At 39.0% G+C, this 23,083-nt stretch overlaps 1 protein-coding gene across 23 annotated transcripts in view; it reads left to right on the top strand.

Annotated features, from left to right (window-relative positions):
• ptprt (protein tyrosine phosphatase receptor type T) overlaps positions 1–23,083 on the top strand; it is an 845,816-nt gene that overhangs the window by 340,314 nt on the left and 482,419 nt on the right. For all 23 annotated transcript variants that reach the window (XM_062979724.1, XM_062979726.1, XM_062979725.1 and 20 more), the window contains exon 6: positions 1,959–2,133. In XM_062979724.1, the coding sequence (XP_062835794.1) occupies positions 1,959–2,133 (175 nt within the window). The remainder of the gene's footprint in view (positions 1–1,958; positions 2,134–23,083) is intronic.

Here is a 23,083-nt window from a genome sequence, read left to right as displayed (position 1 = left end):
GACTAGCCCCCTTTCCCCAAAAGGTGGAGGTGGACCGGGCTACTGGCCAGAAAAACCTATTGGAGTTTTGGAGTATTTTGGATTTTGGAGTGTTCCCCTGCCAGCAGCTGGAACAGATGAACTGGAAGTGGTGTAATAGCTCCTTCTGATTCAGGGCCTCATTGTCCAGCAAAGTCATTAACATTTAAATTGCTCCATTAGAAGTTACACTGCTGAAGTTGAATTGGCAGCCGGAAGCTAGGTTAGGCTTTTCCTACATAAACCTTTTAGAGGTAGTCATTTCCTTTATCCACAAATAACAAAATATTGTTTTCCCTGGAAGTGATTGACATGGTTGCTGCCTTGGAAACATTTTTATATTAATAATGTTGTTGATGATGATTATGGTGATGGAACATTGTGATCCTGTAACCTCACAGGCAATTATTGTATGGCCATATGGTCACAGCATGTTTTCCCTTTATCTGAACAAAAATGCATAGGATTATGCTGCCTGCAATTAAAGTTCTGTGGGTTAATAAATATTACATTGTTATTCAATGGCTTCAGTTTCAATGAAAAAGTCTGCCAATAGAGAGAAAATAAAAATGTTGTTATTTACAAGGAAAAAGACATTTTGGGATGTTTTCATCACATTGTTGTGTGCCTTCAAGTTGTTTCTAAATTATGGCAATCTTAAAACAATGTATTACGAGGTTTTATTGATAAGATTTGTTCATAGAGAGGTTGCCTATGCCTTTTTCTGAGGCTAATAGAATGTGAATTGATCAACGTCACCCAGCTTTCATGGCCAGGAGACATAGTCCACTATTTCACACTTGTTGAATTGTTTTATTTAGGACAGGGGTTACATGACAGAATCACTGTCTAAGATATCCATTGCATTAAACAAAAAACAAAATGAGACTTTTTCCTTTAACCAGAAAGATGTTCTGGTTAAAGGAAACCAGCAACGAGCAGCTTGATAGTTGCATCTATCAAGTAGGAAATAAGGTACCACTTATAAAAAGTGGAGAGGCAAGTTTAACTAATTTACAACGTTGGAATGAGGAAGTGAGGAAGTGCCATCAGAGTGGATGACGAAGCAGCTGCTCCCCCCTGTGGCCAGAATCGAACATCCCCTCAGGAGAAGGTTAAATTGCCTCTGCGTCTGTCTGTCTGTTGTCTCTCTCTTGGTTCAATGTGTTTATGGACATTGAATGTTTGCCCTATATGTACATAATGTGATTCGCCCTGAGTCCCCTTCGGAGTGAGAAGGGCGGAATATAAATACTGTAATTAATTAATTAATTAATTAACTAAGCTCAATAAAGACCCAAATTTTGAAAATGCTTGCAAACAATTATACACTGAGCATATGAGAAAGTGAGTAAGCTGAACTCACTAATATGGCATTTTTATATGAACTGCTTTCACTCACTTGGGTACAGTAACAATACATTCAAATTAAATATATATTTAAAGGAGGAGGAAGAATAGGTCATTTTTCAACAAAACTTTATTTAAATGAAAAATATGACCAGAATTCACTTCTGGGTGTATGTTGGTGAAAAATAGAATTGAACAGTTTCATAATGCCCATATTTAGCATGGTGGTCAAGACCATTGCACAATATGACAGAGCAGAACAGGACCCAATGTGCGATGACATTGATGTTCATTGTGACTAATGCAGAACAGGACTGATATGCAACATGACCTAATGACCAATGGAGCTTGATGCACAATGGGACCAGTACAGAACAAAAGCAATGTGCCCTGAGACACTCTTATCAGTATCCGGTTACACATTTTGCACAAAGAGGATTCCTTAGTTACATGACGTGTCCTGGACAGAAAATTCCAACCTATATCTATTTTGTGTAATAACAAAGAATTATAAACCTAAAACATGATAGAATTATCTCCCATGACCCAGCTTTATTTACTTTGTCCTTCCTCCCCTGTTTGTCTTGCAGCAATGGAATGGCAGAGACACAGCTTTAATGGTCACCAGAGTAGTGAACCACAGACGTTTTTCTGCAACTGTCAGTGTAGCTGACACTTCCCAAAGGAGCATCAGTAAATATCGATGTGTCATCCGCTCAGATGGTGGATCTGGGGTTTCAAACTATGCAGAATTAATAGTGAAAGGTATGTGGCAGCTAATAAAGTATGTATGTGTGTTAGGATCTTTTTAAATTTACACAAAACATAAAAGTATCATTGCTTTCTACATTGCCTAGACAACAAACGGTATCTCCAAAATCATTTTTAAAACACCTAATTGACATTGATGAATTTTTCTTATTGGAGTCTCTCTTTGCCCTTGAATTTTATCCTCTAAATGTGATCAGAAAGTTACTTTACTAATTAGTATTTAAGGGCTATATTATTAATATACTGGTATGTAATGTATTTATGCTTTGGACACTATGGTATTAGTAATATTAAGCCTTACTTTTGGTCCAGAATAATTAGGTATTGAAATCTACGTTAATTGAATAAAAAAACACAAAATATCTGCATAGTTTTAAGACACAGGCTCTGAGAGACCTAAGATCTCCTAAACAATATGCCATCATTGCCTCTTCTCAAACTTCCGTGGGTTTTTTGTGCTGGACTATACCTCCATGAAACCAAGAGAACACTATTGTGATATGTTGTTCTCTGGAATCCAGGAAGGATAGACTAAACAGGTTTCTATTTTCAGAGTGGTAGTAGATTCATCTTATGTTAAAGAAGTGATTCTTAGGGTGCTGTTTTTGACCTGTTGCCTATTTTTTTTTTACTGCACTTTATTCCTTAGCCGGCTATAGTTTCCCTTGTTTATGCCTCCCCTAGCCCTTTAATTGGGACAATAGTTTTGATATTGCCCCCCCCCCCCCCAATTGTATCTGACACTACTGACACTCTTTTTGGCCCGGTTCCTTTTAGGAGCCAACCCAGGATTTTATCAAAGTATGTCTATTTTATGTGACCTCATTAGTTTTATGATTTGTTTTATTGTTGATTGATTTGTTTTATTGTTGTGTTTTGTATTGCCTGTTTGGCCTGGCCTTGGCACCATGTAAGCCACCCCGAGTCCCTTTGGGGAGATGGGTCGGGTATAAAAATAAAATTATTATAATATTATTATTATTTGATCTGGAAGGAGGTTCTATTGCTGTAGGCTTCTCTGTTGTAGATGCTTGCATTGCAGACAAAGGCAAGACAGTGTGTCCTCTTTTTCCTGTAATAAGACATTTTGATTTGATTGCTACTTTGATTCCTTTGAGGGCAAGGGATGAGGAATATTTGGGAGATGTTAAAAAAAGTTCTGTTATTATTGGCTATACCAACTTCTTGTGATGAGAGTTGTGGGTCAACAGCATATGCTGAGAAGGGTCTCATTTCTGAAAACATATTTAAGAATACTCAATATAGGAGCTCCCCCCCCCCCAAAAAAAAATAAAGTCATCCATAGTTAGCCTTTATCACACAGTGGGTCCATCTTTACCATTTCAGTACTTCTCCACATCTCAGTTTGGCAGAAAGAGTGTTGGAAGTGGAAGGCACTTGGTTAGAACTATCACCAGATAAGCTTTAAGTGGCATAGCATTTTTATATTTGACTGAATCCATCCAGGAAAATGTTAACAATTTTGTAATATATAAATTTGAAAGAATATTCACTATTGAGTCCCCTCCATGACTGAGAAAGTTGGCATAGAAATGTCATAAATAAAGAAATAATTACATTGTAAGAAGCAAAAACAGCAAGATCAAACTATGGGTAGTGAGGGCAAAGTATTGGTCACTGTTGAGAGGTGTTACTAAGCTGGCAGGTTTTAATGTGAACTATAAATAATGATGAACTCAGTAGAAAAGATGCTTATCAATTCAGTGCAGGAAATAAACTAATTGAAAGATGGGGAAATCATCATGTTAGGTAATACAAGTAAATTAGATAAAATTATGGGTGATGTAAGTATTGCCTTGCCAAGACTTCTTTTTATATTAAAAAAAAATCCTGTTCAGTGATCACATATATTTATGAGTGTTTGGTAGAAGGTTAGTCTAATGAAGTGCTCATATCCCTTTGGAATTGGATGGATCAGTGGGTATGCAAAGGTCTGACTAATTTGGCGACAGTAGTATCAAATTGGCAATGACATGCATGCAGAGAAGCTGAAATAAAAGAAAATTGGAACTGTTTAATTTCAAAGAGCTGTTTATTGCATTGCCTTAATGGGTTGGGATAGACATTATGTTAATTTTAATTGAAGGCTAGTTGAATTGACTGACTGGTACCTAAACTTAAATCAAGGCAAAGTGAAGGACTTGAATACAGATATGTTGGTGCAAGTTAAAATTAAATAAATAACACAATTTCATATTGGACTGAACCCCAACATCTTATCTTCAAAAATAGGCAATATTTCAAAAGACTGTTGGCAAATAAATGCAGATGGTTGATAGATGTTGCAAAAACTTTAATACATATCCAATAATTTGCTACAAACTCCAAATATGAATTAGTTGGACACCTAGACAACAGCAGTCCACAAAATCTGCAACAGCAGTCCACAAAACAGAATTCACTATTCTTTAAACTGATCTAGAAGAATGCCAAGGTTTCATTCTCTTCTCTGTTTTTTCCAAAGAACATTACAGATAAGAAACTGGTATTGCAGGTCGACAGTATGAGAATCTGTGTTAACATAAAACCTGTAGGGTAAAATGTATGTCTGTGAGACTGACTCCTGCAATTCTTTGTAATGTGTCTGTTTGTGTATCTGTATGCATGTGCATTTATGCATATTTCTTTTTTACAAAAGCAGGAAAAAAGTTTATAGTCAGCTCTCTACATTCATTGGGTTAGGAGCACAGCATCTCAGTGAAAGTTAAAAACTGCAAATAAAAACATTGGGGGTTTTTTACCCAAAAGAACACCTCTCTGGGAATGTTTAGGTCTTCCAGCACAATCCCATGGTCAACTTCTTCTGGACATAGGAACACAGTGGAGGACATAAGATTTCTGGAGAGGTGTTCTCTCTAGAAATCTCTAGGTCCTGCAGCATGACAGGAGGACATTGACCATCAAGTCACACTGGAGAACATAGAGAGAACACTTTAATTCAAATCCATGAATAATCTAACCCAGAAGAGTCAAATTTGAAATGTGGAGGGATGACTATGCTATCTTCTTCCTGAAGTGAGGAAATCTAGAGATAAATGTAACAGCTGCTGAGATTCACACAAACCTCATGAGCATAAGAAAATGATATCTGATCACTGAAATATATCCCTGTTGTGAATAATAAGTTATATGAGAACTCTTCACTATAGTTATAAACTTTTTTGTTGCACATTTGAATAATTTAGTCCCCATGACTTAAACTTAAAATTGATATACTATTTTTTCACACTGTTCCCTTTCCCTAGATTTAATTGGATGTCCGTCCTCACCCCAACTGTCGAGAAATGCTTGCACTTTGTCTTTTTGCCCTGAAGCATTTTATAACTATATCATTGCACTTTAGTCTAAATGGCCCCTCCACCAACCTGGTTGTCCATCTTATTTATTTTATTTTTACTCATTTCATGCTCTAAATGAGTTTTTACTGTTACTGTATTGTTGTTGCACAATGTCGATTTTACTGTCTTTTTACTCATTGTAATATGTTTTATTTGTTGTACTTTGTTCATTGTTTTCTGGCCTTTGCCCCATATTAGCCACCCTGGGTCCCTGCAGGGAGATGGTGGCAGGATAGAAAAATAAAGTTACTTACTTACTTACTTACTGTAACCCGATGATCCCCAACTGAAAGAAGGTAAATGGTCAGATCTGACTACTTAGTGTATGTATAGATATTAGGCTTGAGCAAATTTTTCGTTAGTTCGTTAAATTCGTTTAAAATTCGTTTCATAATTACTTTTGAATTGATATTGAACCATCTGCTCACTGCCTTACAAATATTACGAATTTGAATAATAAAAGTACCTTTTTTCGTTTGTTTCTGATGTCTTCGGATGTAGCTGTAGCCCCTCTGAGAGGAGAAGCCATGTTGGCATGCCTCTCAGCCAATCAGAGCGGAAGAGGGAGGGAGGGAGAGGCATGGCCATCAATCTGCTAGCATTTTAAAAATGCCATTGAGACGCCCCCCCCCCCCCCCCGCGGGGACCACACCGGCTCAGTAGAAGCCTTCCGCGAAGCAGGGAGGGAGCGAAGAGAAGAGAGAAGAGACATGCCTGCCTGCGCTTGGCCTTCTCCTCGCCCTGCCTCGCCCTGGAGCCGCCGTTGGGTTTTGCTTCTTCAGCCAGGCTTAAAGGGGAATACCAAAACCAGGCTTGCCTTCCTAAACGGAATCCTTAGAGCCAGAGGATATCCCTTTAAGAGATATCTCCACTGAGGAAATCTCCCGGAAAGGATTCTGGCACCAGCTCAATTGCAACAGATTCAGTGCCATGTCATGTGAGCTGTAGTTTTACAAAGTCCCTAGCCTTCCCTGCAGAAGAGAGCCAGTACCATGCCAAACTACAACTCCCAGTTTTCTGTCAAATTGTTTTGGATTGCAACTCCTACAATTCCTAACTCCAGACATGGGCAAAGTTTGCCCTTGCCTGGTATAGAAGCATTCTATTCTTCTCCAGACATGCCAACAGTATTAAGTGATAAAATCTTGGGCATTTTTTCCTTTAATGCTAAAAGTTCATAGGTTGTTCAGCAACAGCCTACTGGCTGGGTTGCTATGAGTTTTCCGGGCTCTATGGCCATGTGCCAGAAGCATTCTCTCCTGACGTTTCACCCACATCTGTGGCAGACATACTCAGAGGTTTTGACATCTGTGCGAAGCTAGGCAAGTGGGGTTTATATCTGTGGAAGGTCCAGGGTGGGAGAAAGAACTCTTGTATGTGGGAGGCAAGTGTGAATGTTGCAATTTGTCACCTTGATTAACATTGAATAGCCTTGCAGCTTCAAAGCATGGCTGCTTCCTACCTGGGGGAATCCTTTGTTGGGAGGTATTAGCTGGCCCTGATTGTTTCCTGTCTGGAATTCCCATTTTCTGGGTGTTGTTCTTTTACTGTCCTGATTTTAGCTTTTCTGTAGCTAAAAATGCATATAAAATTGATTCTATAGGGAGGATAAATGATTGGATTTCAACTCCTACAGCTTAGCTTTCTCTGCCAATAATGGTACCATACCAAACTAAAGCTCACAAGATTCTGTAGCAGTGAGCCATCTTGGATATTGTAAGGGATTTATTATTATTATTATTATTATTATTATTATTATTATTATTATTATTAGACCTTGCTCCCAGGAAGGTGCCTTCGCTGTGGCTCCCAACTTATCTATCTACCTTTCCACATATTCTCCACATTGTGTGTATGTGTATGTATATTATATATACATGAGCCCCGATGGCGAAGTGTGTTAAAGCACTGAGCTGCTGAACTTGCAGACCGAAAGGTCCCAGGTTCAAATCCCAGGAGCAGAGTGAGTGCCCGCTGTTAGCTCCAGCTTCTGCCAACCTAGCAGCTTGAAAACATGCCAATGTGAGTAGATCAATAGGTACCGCTCTGGCGGGAAGGTAATGGCACTCCATGTAGTCATGCCGGCCACATGACCTTGGAGGTGTCTATGAACAACACTGGCTCTTGGGCTTAGAAATGGAGATGAGCACCAACCCCCAGAGTCAGACATGACTGAACTTAACGTCAAGGGATACCTTTACCTTTACCTATACACACACACACACACACACACATATGCAGGGACTATATATATATATATATATATATATATATATATATATATATATATATATATATACACACACACACACACAGTATATATCACACACACACCAATTTAACAAAGTTTCAGCCACAAAAACAAAGTTGCTGAAGTAGAACAATGACTTTCACAGTAAAGACTACCCAATTTAACAGGAAATAAGACTTTCAAACCAGGAACAGATTTCTGCAATTATTAAAAAATGGTTTATTATAAAAGCTATGAAAATTCACCAAAAATCAGAGGATAAGGGAAACGTTCCAAATTTTGGTGAGCTATCAGTGTTAAATGTGTTCTACCACTGTACCAAGTTTGAAGAAGATCACTCAAAAATGAGGGTGGGAGAGTCCTGTAAAATCTCCCCTCGTGCTGTTTTTTTTTTTGGCCACTGCGCATGCGCGTCTGCCATTAACGAATTACTTTTGAAACTAACGAATTTTCGTTAATTACAAATTTTTTGGGGGGCAAAATTTGGAAATGACATCAGAAACAAAACGCTGGCACCCCCTACTTTTGAAACGAGTTTAGAATCAATTTTTTCATGGATCGCTCAAGCCTAATAGATATAGATATCTCCAGATTGTCCACATGATCATCTGGGCTACCAGGGAAACATAATATGTTCTGCCAGCACTGCTTTCCATACCAGTTAAATTACATTAATGAGGATTTCTCCCCTGACCTGAGTGATATAACACCATATTTTCTACTTTTAAAGTAGTATAATATGAATGTATGTTATGCTATGAAAATTATTTTGGATTTCATTGATGTTTAATGAGGTTGCTCTATTTCAACTCTCTGCACAGATGGATGCAATTTTTTGTGTAAATTGTCTATAAAGACTACGTTATTCTGAAATGATTCACACAATGATGAAGGGTACCTCTGCTATTAACCGAGAAGGGAAGTTGACATTTTCCATTGCTCTCTTTTCCCCACTGTAGGAAATGGTGTGGCCTGGTACTCAGGCTCCCCTTGTATTAAAGATTGGTAGATGAGATGATAAGAGGTGTGAAAGGTTGTTTTAATTGGCTCATACAGATTATTATTTGCACTATGCTGGAAAGAACACTACCATAACTTCCTTAACCACAGCTCTAATGTGGTTGAAAAGGTCTCCACACAAATCCTGCAGCAACAAACCAGGGATGGGCTTGCAGCACTGCCTAGTTTGAAGAAAGTCAGCAAACCAATCAGCCAATTAAAAATAACAAAGCCAGTGACCTGATGGGATCCCTGTTGATATCTTTAAAGAGGGTGGACATGAGCTGACACAATAACTCCAGCAGCTCATTGGAAAATGTGGATGACCGAGAAGATCCCAGAAGACTTCAAGGATGCCACTATCATCACCTTTTTCAAAAAGGGGGAAAGAACAGACTGTGGAAACTATTGAGGTATCTCTCTTTTAAGTTCCACTGGCAGTTTGCAAGAATTCTTGCAAACTGCCTTCTACTTATCCCAGGAGACATCTTCCCTGAATCCTAGAATGGCTTTTGCCCCTCCAGAGGAACAGCGGATCAGTGGATAGGATCTGCACTGCATCACAACTCCAAGAAAAAAAAAATCAGCCTCTGTACATGTCATTCATTGATCTTGCAAAGGCATTTGATACAGTGAATTACAATATTCTCTGGACCATTCTCCAAAAAATCGGATGCTCTGATAAATTTGTGAACATCCTGCAGCTCCTCCATGATGACATGATGGCAACAGTCTTGGACAGCAATAGCTCCCAAAGTGACCCATTTAAGGTGGAATTAGGTGTCAAACAGGAATGTGTCATTGCCCCAATCTTATTTTCCATCTTCATAGCTTTGATTATACATCTTGTTGATGGGAAGCTTCCCACTACTGTGGAAATCACCTATTGGACAGATGGCAAACTATTTAACCTCAGCAGACTAAAAGCCAAATCCAAGCCCACAACAACATCTGTTATAGAAATCCAATATGCTGATCATAATGTACTGTAGTTCATGCTCATTCAGAAGAAGACCCACAAGTCACTTCAAACACAGAATCATACAAAATGCAGAAGCATACAAAAAGCTTAGCCTCTCTCTGAACATCGAGAAAACCAAAATGCTCAGCCAGCAGGTACCAGCCAATCCCTCTGCAATGCCTGAAATTCATCTTAATGGTGTAACGTTAGAAAATATTGACCATTTCTGCTACCTTGGCAGCCACCTTCCCACAAAAGGCAACATCTACGCTAAAATACAACACCACCTGAGCTCTGTGAGTGCAGCATTTTTTTTAAAGAAAGCAGAGAGTATTTGAGGATTAGGACATTCCTAGGGATATCAAGATGTTTATTTCTAAAGCTATTGTTGTTCTAACTCTGTTATATGCCTGTAAAACATGGACTGTCTACAACCATCATTCAGCTTCTGGAACAATTCCATCAGCATTGCTTCCAAAACTCCTGCAAATTTCTTGGGAAGACAGGTGGACAAATGTCAGAAGAAGCAATGATTCTCCGCCATCAACTTCACTGAACTGGCCACATTGTCTGAATGCTTTGTCATCATCTCCCTAAACAGCTACTCTACTCACAACTCAAGAATGGAAAATGGAATGTTGGTGTAGAGCAAAAGATTTTTAAAGATAGTTTTAAAGCTAACCTTAAAAATTCTGGCATAGACACTGAAAACTGGGAAGCTCTGGCTCTAGATGTTCTAATTGGAGGTCAGCTATTACCAACAGTGCTGTGGAATTCAAAGAGGCACGAATGGAGGGTGAAAGGGAAAAACGTGTCAAGAGGAAGGCGTGTCAAGTCTACCCTTGTCAGGACTGCCTTCCATAAGGAAATCTATGTCCTCACTGTGAAATAAAATGCTGATCCAGAATAGGCCTTTACAGTCACTTGAGGGCCCACCACCAAGACTAGACCCTTGGAAGACAATCATATCCAGCCATGAGTGATAGCTTATAATTATATGATGACAGATTATATTTTGAGGTTTTGAGAATGAGAAAATGGAGATTGCCTACTATGTCTTATCAAATGCTTAGGTCATGGTTTAGGAAGGGTAGTGACCTTTGTTTCATGATTTCAATTTTCTGTGTGGATAATTTAAAGTAGTTTGTGGAAATGATGTAGAAGAAAACCATTACTTTCTGAAAAACTGGAAAATGTATTTTATTTCTGATCCAAATGGCTCTATCTTTATTGCACTTTGAGCATATTCATCTCATTTATCTCTAGGCTTGAGGAAGTTACTTTTTGGACTATAAACCCTAGAATTCCTTGGATCACTGCTTCTTAAACTGTGGGTCCTGAACCCAAATAGAGTCACCTTACATCCATGTTTGGGTCACAAAAATTTGACAACTGTAAAATGTTTGTAATTTCCACCAATTTACACAAATTGGTTAGCAACAACACACAGTATTTACAGTGGACCCTGTGGAAAATGCTTCAACTGTCCTCCACAAAAAGAAACAAAAGCTTTGCAAATGCTGGTTTATTATCAGTAAATGTTTAATTTTATATACCTACTAGCTGTGCCCGGCCACGCGTTGCTGTGGCGTTGTCTAGTGGTGTTGGTGAGAAATTGTTGAGGTAGTGGTGGTATTGAATGTCTGTTGTATGGTTGTCTTTATGTTTGGTATGCACACTGAAGTGGAATATATGGCAGTGTGGAGTCAAGATAATCCAGTTAAAAGCAGATAACATAAGATTCTAAATGGGTTATATAGCTGTGTGGAAGGGCCTTGAGTCTACACTGCCATATAATCCAGTTAAAATCTGATAATCTGTGGAAGAGGCCTAAGTGAGGCCTAACTGTGCCTGTCCCCTGGGCTGAGTAGGTTGCTAGGAGACCAAGTGGGTGGAGCTTAGCCTTCTAACTGGCAGCAATTGGATAAAAACTATTATTCCTCTCCCTGTAATTAGGACTTTATTTTTCTTTTCTTTTTGTTGTATCAACCTAGAGCCGTGGATGATGGGTTGTGTTGTCAAATTTCGAGGTTGGGGGGCCTGTAGTTTTGTCGTTTTGTCCGCTGCCCTGATGCCATCACTCTTTTATATATATAGATATACTTGGGTTCCAATAAACCTTTCTCAGGTGGAAAGAGGATGTGAATGGGAAAGGTTTAAGAAGTCTTGCCTTAGATGACATGGGATTCTGGTCCAAACAGTAATCTTTCTAAAATTTGATAATTTTTGTTTGGATGTATTTTGCTCCAAGTAAAATTTGTATTTAGAGAACCAGCATGGAATAGTGGGTTGAATGAGGACTGAGGTTATGGGAGACCAGTATTTGAGTTCTTGCTTAGCTTTGGAAAGCCACTGGATGACTTTTGACCTTATCAGAAAAGACAGGCGAAGCATTGCCCTTGGGGAGAGAGCAGTGCGGCAAATTTGTCACTCTGTGTACTGTGTACTGTCCCCATCACATGGAGCAAGTGTCCCCCTTGGAAGGAGGGCCCGTGCTGGCTCCATTGGAGCCAGCACAAAATGAGAAGCATCCCATGTTAGGATGAAAGCATCCAGCAACACTTTCATCCCGGTTGGGGACAGGGCCTACGCCAGAAGTCATACAACATCATGTGATGTCTGACATCGGCTTCCATTTCCCAGACAGAGTGAAAATGTCCTAAGATGCTGATTTCGTTCCATCTGCTGAGGTTTTTTTGAGCAAGTTCATATTTTCTTTGCCTCAAATGATGGGAGTGACAAAATTCGCTGAAGAAATCTCACAAAGAAAACCATTTTGTACTCTTGCCTTAAGTTTACCATAAATGGGAAACAACTTGGAGTGAAACAATACCATAATTTTATAGTTACATCAGAGCGAGAAAAGTCACTTTGAGAATTCCTTAGGCAACATGAGATTTTGGGAGTTAAAGTCCAAAAAGTAGCTTTCCCAAGCTCTTGAATTCTTGAGACAATAGGCATTGGTAATCCTCATCTCCACCTCCTTGAATGTTTAGCTTATTCTCCTTTAGCTAATCTTTTAATAACAATAATAATGGGGGGGTCTGTTTTCTCAAACTGTGTCCTACATTTTGCATAGCTCTTTTCAAAATATGACTTTAAAAAACTGAAAGAGGGGAGGAGAGGGGAGAGAGGAAAGAAATATCAAAGGGAGATGAATGTGGGTTTGGCAATGTTAAGAGAATTAAGAGAATAACATTCTGTTTGCATTATGAAATGGTAACTGAAATTGACATTATATAATAAAAAATTAAGAAAAAACCTGAACTATCATTTGTTCCTGTAATGAAAAATTTTGTATCTGTATTTAGTAGTATAAATTTCATTTTTGCTTCACTATCAGTTCATTTTGAATTACAAATAGGTAACAACATTTCATTTAATATTCATGGAGCAGAGAGATCTCTTTAATATAAAAAGTTTTACATAAAATAGCTAAATTGAAAGTACATTAATACACTGAACCCTGAACATAGCACATGGACTACATGAATACTTTATTACAAATTTATTTTCAGAATACTCATATCATGGACCACAATGATTAAAAGAGCTTTTAAGAGCCTGGCTGACCAAGATATGAAGAACTTAGAAAGCTGCATTATACTGCCAGACTTCTACTTCTTCCAGCTCAGTATCATTTAGAAGCAGCTCAGCAGAGTTTTATTGAGAGCTATATGAGACTAAATAAAATTATTGCCCAACCAAATAAGAATTCTGCCCCAATGCTGTTTTCCTTTAGTCTCCAATGTTCTTGCATTACAGGAAGTGTGACACTGAAAATCATTCACACTGAGAATGCCTACATTTTCTTTGATCTAATTCCCTTGATAACTTTGTTGTCTTTTCTTTGGATGCTGTATTTATAAGGCACCTGGAGTCCCCTCCGGGGTAGAGAAAGGTGGGATAGAAATACTGCAAATAAATAAATAAATAAATAAATAAAATAATGCTCAAGTGATATTATAAATTGTTGTTAGAAATTTGGATACTGATGGGGAATTTTATAGAGAGACGAATTATTCTAGGAGAGCCTCATTTCCATACTCCCCATAGTTGCACCCCTGTTCAGCCTTAGCTGGGGATGCTAGGCATTGAAAATGGGAGCAAGTAATGTTTGCTATTAAGCTACACCCCATTTCAATAAAAGAGATTACATCAAGTTTTGAGCCTGGATTCTTCTGCAAGTGAAGCATGTTGTTTTGCAAATAAACTGCTGTTCACTAAGATAAGGATGCTAAATAGTGGAACCTTCTTAGAGATATGCAGCTGTTGTTGATGGGCTTTATCTAAAGGTGTGGCATCTGCTGATACAAACAATGGACAATGGATAAAATTAAGCATATGAAGTCAGACAGAATGATGTGAATATTTTGTGTTAATATGACAGACATAACTAATTTTCTGAGTCAAAACACTAGGGCTTTCATCTTTGCTGGCAGTGTTCAACAGTGCAAATAGAATAGAGCTTGATTATGTTCAGTTGTGGTTTTTGTTTCAACAGAGCTATTCACCCCATGCCAATTTTCTTTCCTCCACTTCTACAATTCTGCAAATGAGGCTGTAAAATCTTGTTAAAAGAAAAGTGCTAGGGTGTTCTGTTTTTTTGGAAGTCAAGCTATTACTTAGGGCTTCCTTTCACAGCAGTCATGTTACTCCTATTTTTGATAATGACTTTATTATTACTTCTATGCTTTATTTTAAATGAACAGGTTTGTTGTTTATTTGTTTGGTCACTTTTTACTCTTTGTGACTTCATGGACCAGCCCATGCCAGGGCTCCTTGTTGGCCGTCACTACCCCCAGCTCCTTCAAGGTCAGGCCAGCCACTTCAAGGATACCATCCATTCATCTTGCCCTTGGTCAAACCCTTTTCCTTTTTCCTTCCATTTTCCCCAAAGGAACAGGATCATGAATAAATTCATTTTCATACTAGCTTGAAAATGAAGAGTTATTCTGCCTTGAATCACATCTATATCAAGGTTGTGATGAGTAAAATGTCGTCAGAGAAATCCCTAATGCCTTAATCATATTGTTGGTCCTGAGTAGAGTAAAACCACTGAATCAACTGAATTGATCTATGTGTTGACTTGGCAGTAATTGATTCAGTGGGTCCATTCTAGCTGAATCTAACACATAGGATTCCAACCAAATTGTATTCCGTGTGATGATGGTGATATTAATAATGATTTCCCTACACCTCACAAATGGTTAACATATCCTCTTCCATGCAATGTAAATTAGATTATCTGGAAAACATACATTTGCCAAAATGCTTTGCTGCTTGATGCAAAACATGTATACCCTTACCTTGGATAAAATTGCAATTTCAAATCTGCAGTTATAACAAACTTAACTCATACTGTTATTCCCCTCTGCCTGCTCTTTGGATAAGACAAAAGATACCCCCCCCCAATATAAAGAAGTGGAATAATAATAATAGTAATAATCATAATAAAACTTTATCCTGCCACCATTTCCCAGAGAGACTCGGGGCAGCTCACAAAATGACTTTATAGTGAGCCCTTGGTATCAGGTAGGGGTCAATTCCAGGACCACTGGTGAAAACCAAAATTCATGAATGCTCAAATCCCATAGTAGCAGTAATAGTAGCAGTAGTAATACATTTTGTTACCTGTCTCTCCTAATGGGGTACAACCGAGTGGGGGTGGGGTAGGGTGAAAACATATGAACATAATAAGATATAATAAAATGCATAGATAGACAACAACACCCCATTATAACACAGGGATCAAAATCAATATATTGTATAGCACTAATGGAATGAAAATTCAAAGCTCATGATTTAAATTTGACTGGGTAGGTCTCCTGGAATTGATGGATCTTCAGTTGGGTCTTAAATTCTGACATCTCATTCAGTTGTCTGAGCTCTTTCACCAGGTCATTCCACAGTTGTGGGGCGGCTGATGAAAAGGCCCTGTGTGTGATGACTCATGGGCCTTGTAGTCCTGTTCCTAGTACTATTGTGACAGACGAAGAGGAAAACATGGGGTTTTCGCCGGTTCAGCAAGAGCCGGAGTCTCTTCACCTGCAGGATGTTGATGTTTGCCCTCAAGAATTCAGCCAAACAGGCCTTGGGCAGAACTCCCCACCGTTTCCCAGAAAAGAATCTTATTCCAGAGAAAGGGGAGTCAGAGAGGCCCAACGGAGAAGTTTACGCTTAGCTGCCAAACATCAAGCTGATTAGGTCTGCTTCCCTTGGGAAATTCTAAGGAGTCACACATCTGGACAGAGTTAGGTTTCGCTTCCCGTTCTCTAGGGAAAGAGTTCTGTTGGCGGGAAAATGAGACCCAATATAGGTGTTTGGCACGAGGGATTCTTTGCAGAGTCAATTGGTCAGCTTGAGGAGAGAGATCGTGTGTGGACTTCGTAATCCCAGTTCCTTGCTTCCCGGATCAAGCATCAAGCCTTGCCCTGTCTCACGGTTTTACCACGGACTCTGTTTCATGTTTCATGTTTGCCTTGTCTTCAGTCACGGATCTAGCCAAGAATCAAGTTTATTTCCAGCCTTGTTGTCAAGTTTCATTGGACTTTAAAGACTATGTTGTTTCCCCACACTATTGCTTGGCAAAGTGTGTGTTTCGGTCAAGTGGATTAAAACTTTGAACTCTAATATCTTATATTGGACAATACATTTCTGGACTATATTTGACCTCATCTGAAAGGTCTGCTTCTGAACTATATTCTTCGCTTGTTTTTATTGATTTTATATATTTCTTTAATAAAGATATTAGATAGAGACTGGCCTCTGTGTAAGGTTATTGGTGCTCTGCAGCCAGGGTCCTGACACTGTGGGTGATGGTTGTCAGCTGGATTCTGGCTGTTTGTAATAAGTGTCATAGAGGACGTCAGTGTTATATACATTGTTATATATAACTAGCTTTGCCTGGCTATACGTTGCTGTGGCTTATGGGAATCATTTGTTGGCCAGGTAGAATAGCAGTGAATAGCCTTGCAGCCTCAAAGCCTTGCTGTTTTCTGGAGTAGCTGAAGTAGCACCCTCAGTCAAAGAGCCTGGCTACTTCCTTTGTAGGGGAATCATTGTTTGGCCAGATTGAATTGCACTGAATAGTCTTGCAGCTTAAAAGTTTGGCTGCTTTCTACATAGGACATCCTTGCTAGCCAGGTTGAATGGGATGGAGTAGCCTCGTGGCTTCAAAGCCTGTGGATTTTTCACCTAGGGAAAATCTTGGTTGGCCAGGTTGAAAAGCACTGAATAGCCTTGCTGCTTGCAAGCCTGGCCACTTTCTACCTTGCGGTATCCTTGGTTGGCCAGTTTGAATAGCAATTAATAGTCTCAGTGTGGCAGGTATGAATGCTGCAACTAGGCTCCTTGATTAGCATTTAATGGCCTTGCAGCTTCAAAGCCTGGCTGCTTCCTGCCTGGGGGAATCCTTTGTTGGGAAGTGTTAGCTGGCCCTGATTGTTTCCTTTCTGGAATTCCCAATTTCACTGCTTTCAGAGTGTTGCTCTTTATTTACTGTCCTGGTTTTAGAGATTATATTGTTCTGTATTATTATACCACAGTAATGATTTCATATTATATTTATAATCTTATATTATCTGCTAAGAAGTGGATTATATGAGGCCCCTTCTACACAGCTGTATAAATTCCACACTGAAGTGGATTATATGGCACTGTGGACTCAAGATAATCCAGTTCAAAGCAGATTATAAATGGATAATATAGCTATGTGAAAGGACCTTGAGTCTACACAGCCATATAATCCAGTTCAAATGAGACAATCTGTATTTTGTAGGCAGTGTAGATCAGGCCTAAGTGCACTCTTCCTGTGCCCTGGGTGCCATTTTGGCTGAGGGAGTTTCTAGGATACGAAGGGGGCCGGGCCTAAAGGCAGCAGGGGTGCGAAAGGCAGCAGAGCCTACCTTTCTAACTGGCAGTTAGGGGGAGAAAGACTCTTCCTCATCCTCTGTAATTTGGACTATTTTTCTAGGTTTTTTTTTTAATTGAAAGACATATTTTGGATGACTATGTCTTTTGTGGCCAAATTTGGTTTTGTTGTTTACTCCATAGTAAAACAAACATTACAATATATATATATATATATATATATATATATATATATATATATATATATATATATATATATATGGCAAAATCAAGGTTTGCTCTTTGGATTTTTTGGGGGTAGGGTGAATATTTTCCAACCATGGATGGTGGAATCCATGAATGTAGAATCCATAGATAGGGATGGTCAACTGTATATTTGTTGTATCTTTGAATATATAGCAAAAAAATGTCCTTATGCACAAATTCATGACATTAGAAATGTCACATGAATGATATGGTCATATAATTGAAACTGTTGTAATGATCTTAGAATGTTTGTTTTAAACAGCTCCTGTCCTATACAGTTCATGTTGGATTGAACATTTCTATGATCTGATGTGGCTGCAAAATATTTGGGGAAAGAACTGGCTAACAGATTGTTAACGTTGATTATTTGGTGTCATGGATTGAGTAATCAGAAAATGTTTTTTGATCCAGGCTTCCCTGCACTTCATTTTACTTATCTACCTCTTTGTCTTTAGTTCAGGCATGCTAGACCTTCAGTTATATTCTTATGACCTCATCCCATGGGGCTTTTGCCCCTTCCTAGGATGCTGCCAGGATGCAACCAGGATGGAGCCTGACTGAGCCCATCACATGACGTAGGGCTACTTTCAGCAGGACTCCGTTCTGGCTCCATCCCGTCAGCGTATTCAGAGGCTGTCCTGAAAACATGGGTGACTACCCATATTCTCATTCAAGAAGCCGGGGATGAAGTTGGGGGCAGATTGGAAATGCCATGTGATCATAAGGGGGCAATGTGAAGTGCTGCCTGATGGTTTCCCCCCTGCCCCATGGATTCCTCTGCTATCCCCTTGTATATGGACTTCTGTCTGATGCAGTCCTTAATCATTTCTTTGCAAGCCTCCAGCAGGAAATGTTGCAGTTTGTATGCTTGAAATAGATGGAAATAGCTGCAGGATCTTAGGTTATCTATCCTTATCTCCTATTATTCACTCTCGGGTGAATGTTTTACTACCCTTCTTTCTTGCCTGGAGCTAATGTGGCACAATGGAACATGATGTATAAATTGCTTGTTCCTGAATTCCTTGTTTTCTTTCTGTTTTCATTTCCCATAATAGGAAATATAAAAAAGTTTTGAAATCTCTCTCTGATCTTTTTTCCTCTTTGTCTTCTGTTAAAACAGTTGGTAGTCACTAGTAACATTTTTATAGGCAATATATCAAGCAAATATAATGATTGCTGTAAAGTTTTAGAGGCCTGGTGCTTCTTAATCATAGAATCATAGAATCATAGAATAGTAGAGTTGGAAGAGACCACATGGGCCATCTAGTCCAACCCCCTGCTAAGAAGCAGGAAATCGCATTCTTCACAGTCATGTTCATTGCATTTCCCTCTGCTATTGAAAGCAGATTCCATGAATGATTGTGTGTACCTTTCCCATCTTTTCCGGACATGCCTCTATTTCCTGTTGCTTGTTTTGTACTCTGTATTGAAACTTTGTAAAAAATGTCATATATTGCAGACTGTGTTGAAATAAACACCATAATTTGGTAATATGTTCAAAGAAGGGGGTGAATCAAAACTTACTTATGACCCCAGATTTAGTTGTTTTGCTTTGCCAATTGAAGCAGATGTCCTCTCCACTTTCTAGAGATGGGTGACATTTTCATTTGAATTCATTTTTCACCAAAACCTACCAAATATAATGTGACAGAAAGCTAAAATGACAGGCTTGCTCATTGTCACTCTCTCTTTTCTTATAGAGCTCTGTTCCATCTCCCACTCCCTAAAAATCACAGTGATAACATAACAAGCTCTTACGTTGTAACACCAGGTCCAGCAGTGCTCATTTATGTGACTAATGCAGGGGGAAAAGAGACATTTTTCAGAGTATGAAGAGTCTTCTAAAAGACTGCTTCGTTTTTTTAAAAAAAAAACTTCTTTACCGTCTTTAATTAATCTGCTTTGGAAGTAGCATACATTTCCATGATAACATTTTCCCAACTTCAAGTTCACATAATCACATTGTAATTCATTAATGCCAAAAGTATGAAAAAGTCTCTTCACATGGTAAACAGGATCAAGAAAGCAACTTCCAGGGCAAATTCCAGAATAGCATAGGAGAACAACTGTTGCTTCAGGGAAGAATTTCTTGCATAACCAATGATTAGATTCCCAAAGACTGTTCCAATACTAGCACCAGAACCAGCCACTCCTACTGTGGCAGCACTAGCACCAATAAACTTGATAGCAGTGTCAATGTCCCTACTGATAGCACTTGTTTGAAATTCCCGTAGTGCTAGTTGACTGCCATTGTTTTGAGTCCCAGTAAGGAAAGGTATGCTGCCCTCTCCAGTGCTGACTTCTGGCCTAGACAACACTGTTGCAGAAATTGGTCTGTAAAAGACTCTTGATGACTAAAACCTATTTGAGGCCTCTTATATTGGTGGTGGGACTTATAACATATTGGCTCAGACTCCTCCCCTTCTCATCAAGAAGAAAATCTTTAAGATACAACTCCCTGTTTGATTGCCTCTCCAAGAACTGGTACTGAGCACATTGCTGCCTATTGTACTCAATATGATTTTGACTTTGCACAGGTTCTGGAAGTTCTGGAAAGACTACATAACTCTGGGTGCCTCCATGAGTAAAAGCATGGCAAGTGAATGGTTGCATAATCATCAGGCTGCTAATGAAATCCCTGTATGTATGCAGGTCTGCAGTTATATTTGATTCCTCTGTAGAACTTTGTGCACTGAGAGCTAGGTATTGCAGACAAGGTGTAAATAGATTCAAATTTCCTGATTATGGGTTGAAAACTTTGTATAGACCTCGCTACTCAGTATGCAGAGAACAACAGAGTGTCTGGAAGGTATGACTTGTGTGCTTTCATCCTTACCAAACCTTTGATTTCTGTCTACAGGCTGTGAAACAACAAAATATTTCTCTCATTAAAATGGATATACCCTGCTTATAATTTAGTGACAATTCCACGCTCTCTCCCAAATCCATCCATATTCTCTCTGGTGTAGATTCAGTTCTTTTTTTCCCTTTTCAACCCTTTTTGATTTCCTTTTTAAAAAAAATAATAATACTGAAATCCTTGCTGCTAATGACTTCCAACTACTACCAGTCAACACACACATAAACTTTGAAAGATGTTGAACTTTCTCACATTTATTAACTCTGGAATATATTTTGCAGTGGGTCAGAAACTATTGATCTTGTAGCTTAGTACTCTACATAGTATTGTGTGGTGAGCAAGCCAAATTAAGAAATATTTTTATTTTTATCATTGTATTCATTTCTGTCTCACCTTTTTTTAGCTCAGGGCTGAAAGCAACTTACAAGTTAGAAAACACATTATATAAATTCACAGAATACAAAATTAAACCTTAAACAACAATATCTTGCATGCTGTCAGCAAGAGAAATCGCAAGGAAAGAACTGTACTTTGAAGAATGACCAGGACTGTACAGCAAATAATGTGCTGTTTTCAAAGTAGGGTTTCAGAATTTGAGTGGTTAGTCATGGTCAGGGGCGGAGTCAGAGTCAAGATTAGAGTTAGGACATGAGTAAGTGAGAGTGAATAAATGTGTGTTAGTGATCACTTCAGTTGGGATTTATAGGTTTTAAATAAGTAATATGTGATGTTATGTTGAATTTCTGTTTAACAAATCATATTTTTATATTATACACCTGAGTGTCTGAGAACCTAAGTTTAGACATGTTGTTTGTGTTAGTAGCAGGTAATATAGGATTGGGTAATGACAGCACAGGAACCTAAGAGGATCTAAAAGGCTCCTACTGGACATCACACAGAAGTCAAACAGGCATCTTAAAACTCTTCACCTTTGATGATGTAGCAGTAGGACAGGGGGGGGGGTCTTCACATTGGTAGAAGCCCTCATATTTTGTGGTAGTGGAAGTATTGGTGAAAATTATCACATTTGCTGGTCATAGCAGATTGATAGTGAAAAATATCACATAATAAAAGAGAAAAATAACAGCTCCACCATGCCTTGATTCCTGAAGCTGAAACTGCAGAACATGGTCCAAGAGGCCAAAACATTCCTGGTAACACCACCTGCATAGTTGTTGTCCATCTCCTCTCCTTTCCTGGGCTGTGTCCTTCAACTGAAAGGAGAGGCAAAATGACACCCTGTGCATGAGGGACCTTCAGCTTCCTATACAGTGCCTCATAATACCTTGTGATATCCTGAAGGCTACACCTTGCAGTTCATTAGTGCCTACGTGGACCAAAAGGAAGTAGAAAACAGTCAGTGGTATTGACAGATAGTCTTCTGCAAGCACTGAAACAGACGTCTGCCTCCCCCCTCAAAACTCTGTTGACCTTGTCTTTTACCCAAGTGCCTGATGTCCAAACTCCAGGGATAATGCTGCATGAAATAGTGAGCTAGTGACGGTGGCTCCTCCCACCATGTCTCTGACAGAGCACTTGGAGTTACCCACTGTAGAATAATTGAGCAGTACTGAGCACAAAAACTTACATCTATTCAGCTCACACAAACTATCAGCTTTAATGGGCCCCATGCACACTAAAACACTATAGAAAACTGACAAGCACACAATCCTCCTGCCAATTCAAACAAACAAACAACTTTACTCCAACAGACACAAACATTTAAGGCAATTAACTCTTTAAAAAGTACCTCTCTGAGACTGGGAAGGTTTAATTCAACAGACACAAGCTCACCTTATGTTACCTCTTTCACAATACCCACACAAAACACTTTTGTTGTCCTTCCCTGTTAGTCTTTCCTGTTCACTGAGCTTTAGGTACTAGGGTTGCAGCTATATAGAGGGCTAGTGGCTGCTAGTTCCTCCCCCAGTAACCACACTCTTCAACTTTCTGTCATCTCGCCCTCTCCTGGCAGCTTTTTATTTAGTATCTCTAATAATACAATACAACACAAATTTGTGTTGTTGTGTACATTCAAATAACTTCTGACTTAAGGTGATCCTTAAGCTGAATCGATCAATGGGTTTTCTAGGAAAGATATGTTCAGAGGGAGGTCGCCTTTCTTTCCCCTGTGAATGAGAGAGGCTTATGTACCCAAGATCACCCAGTGGATTTCTATGGCCAAGTGGGGATCCAGACTCTAGTCTCCAGAGTCATAATCCAATACTCATAGTCTAATACTCATAGTCCATTACAGTATACTGAATGAGTGTGTGTGTGTATAAGTCATTAAAAGATCCTAAGTGCCGTCAGTCCAGGAAAAGTGTTAAGGTAAACGAGAATTTCCTGATAATTTTGAACTAAAACAGACTGGCAGAAGTAGTTTGCAGAATGAT

Source organism: Anolis carolinensis, chromosome 4 (assembly GCF_035594765.1).
Source record: "Anolis carolinensis isolate JA03-04 chromosome 4, rAnoCar3.1.pri, whole genome shotgun sequence".
NCBI classification, from domain to species: Eukaryota; Metazoa; Chordata; class Lepidosauria; order Squamata; family Dactyloidae; genus Anolis; species Anolis carolinensis.
The sequence above is the reverse complement of the archived record's forward strand: the minus strand, read 5'-3'. Positions and strand labels throughout refer to the sequence as shown.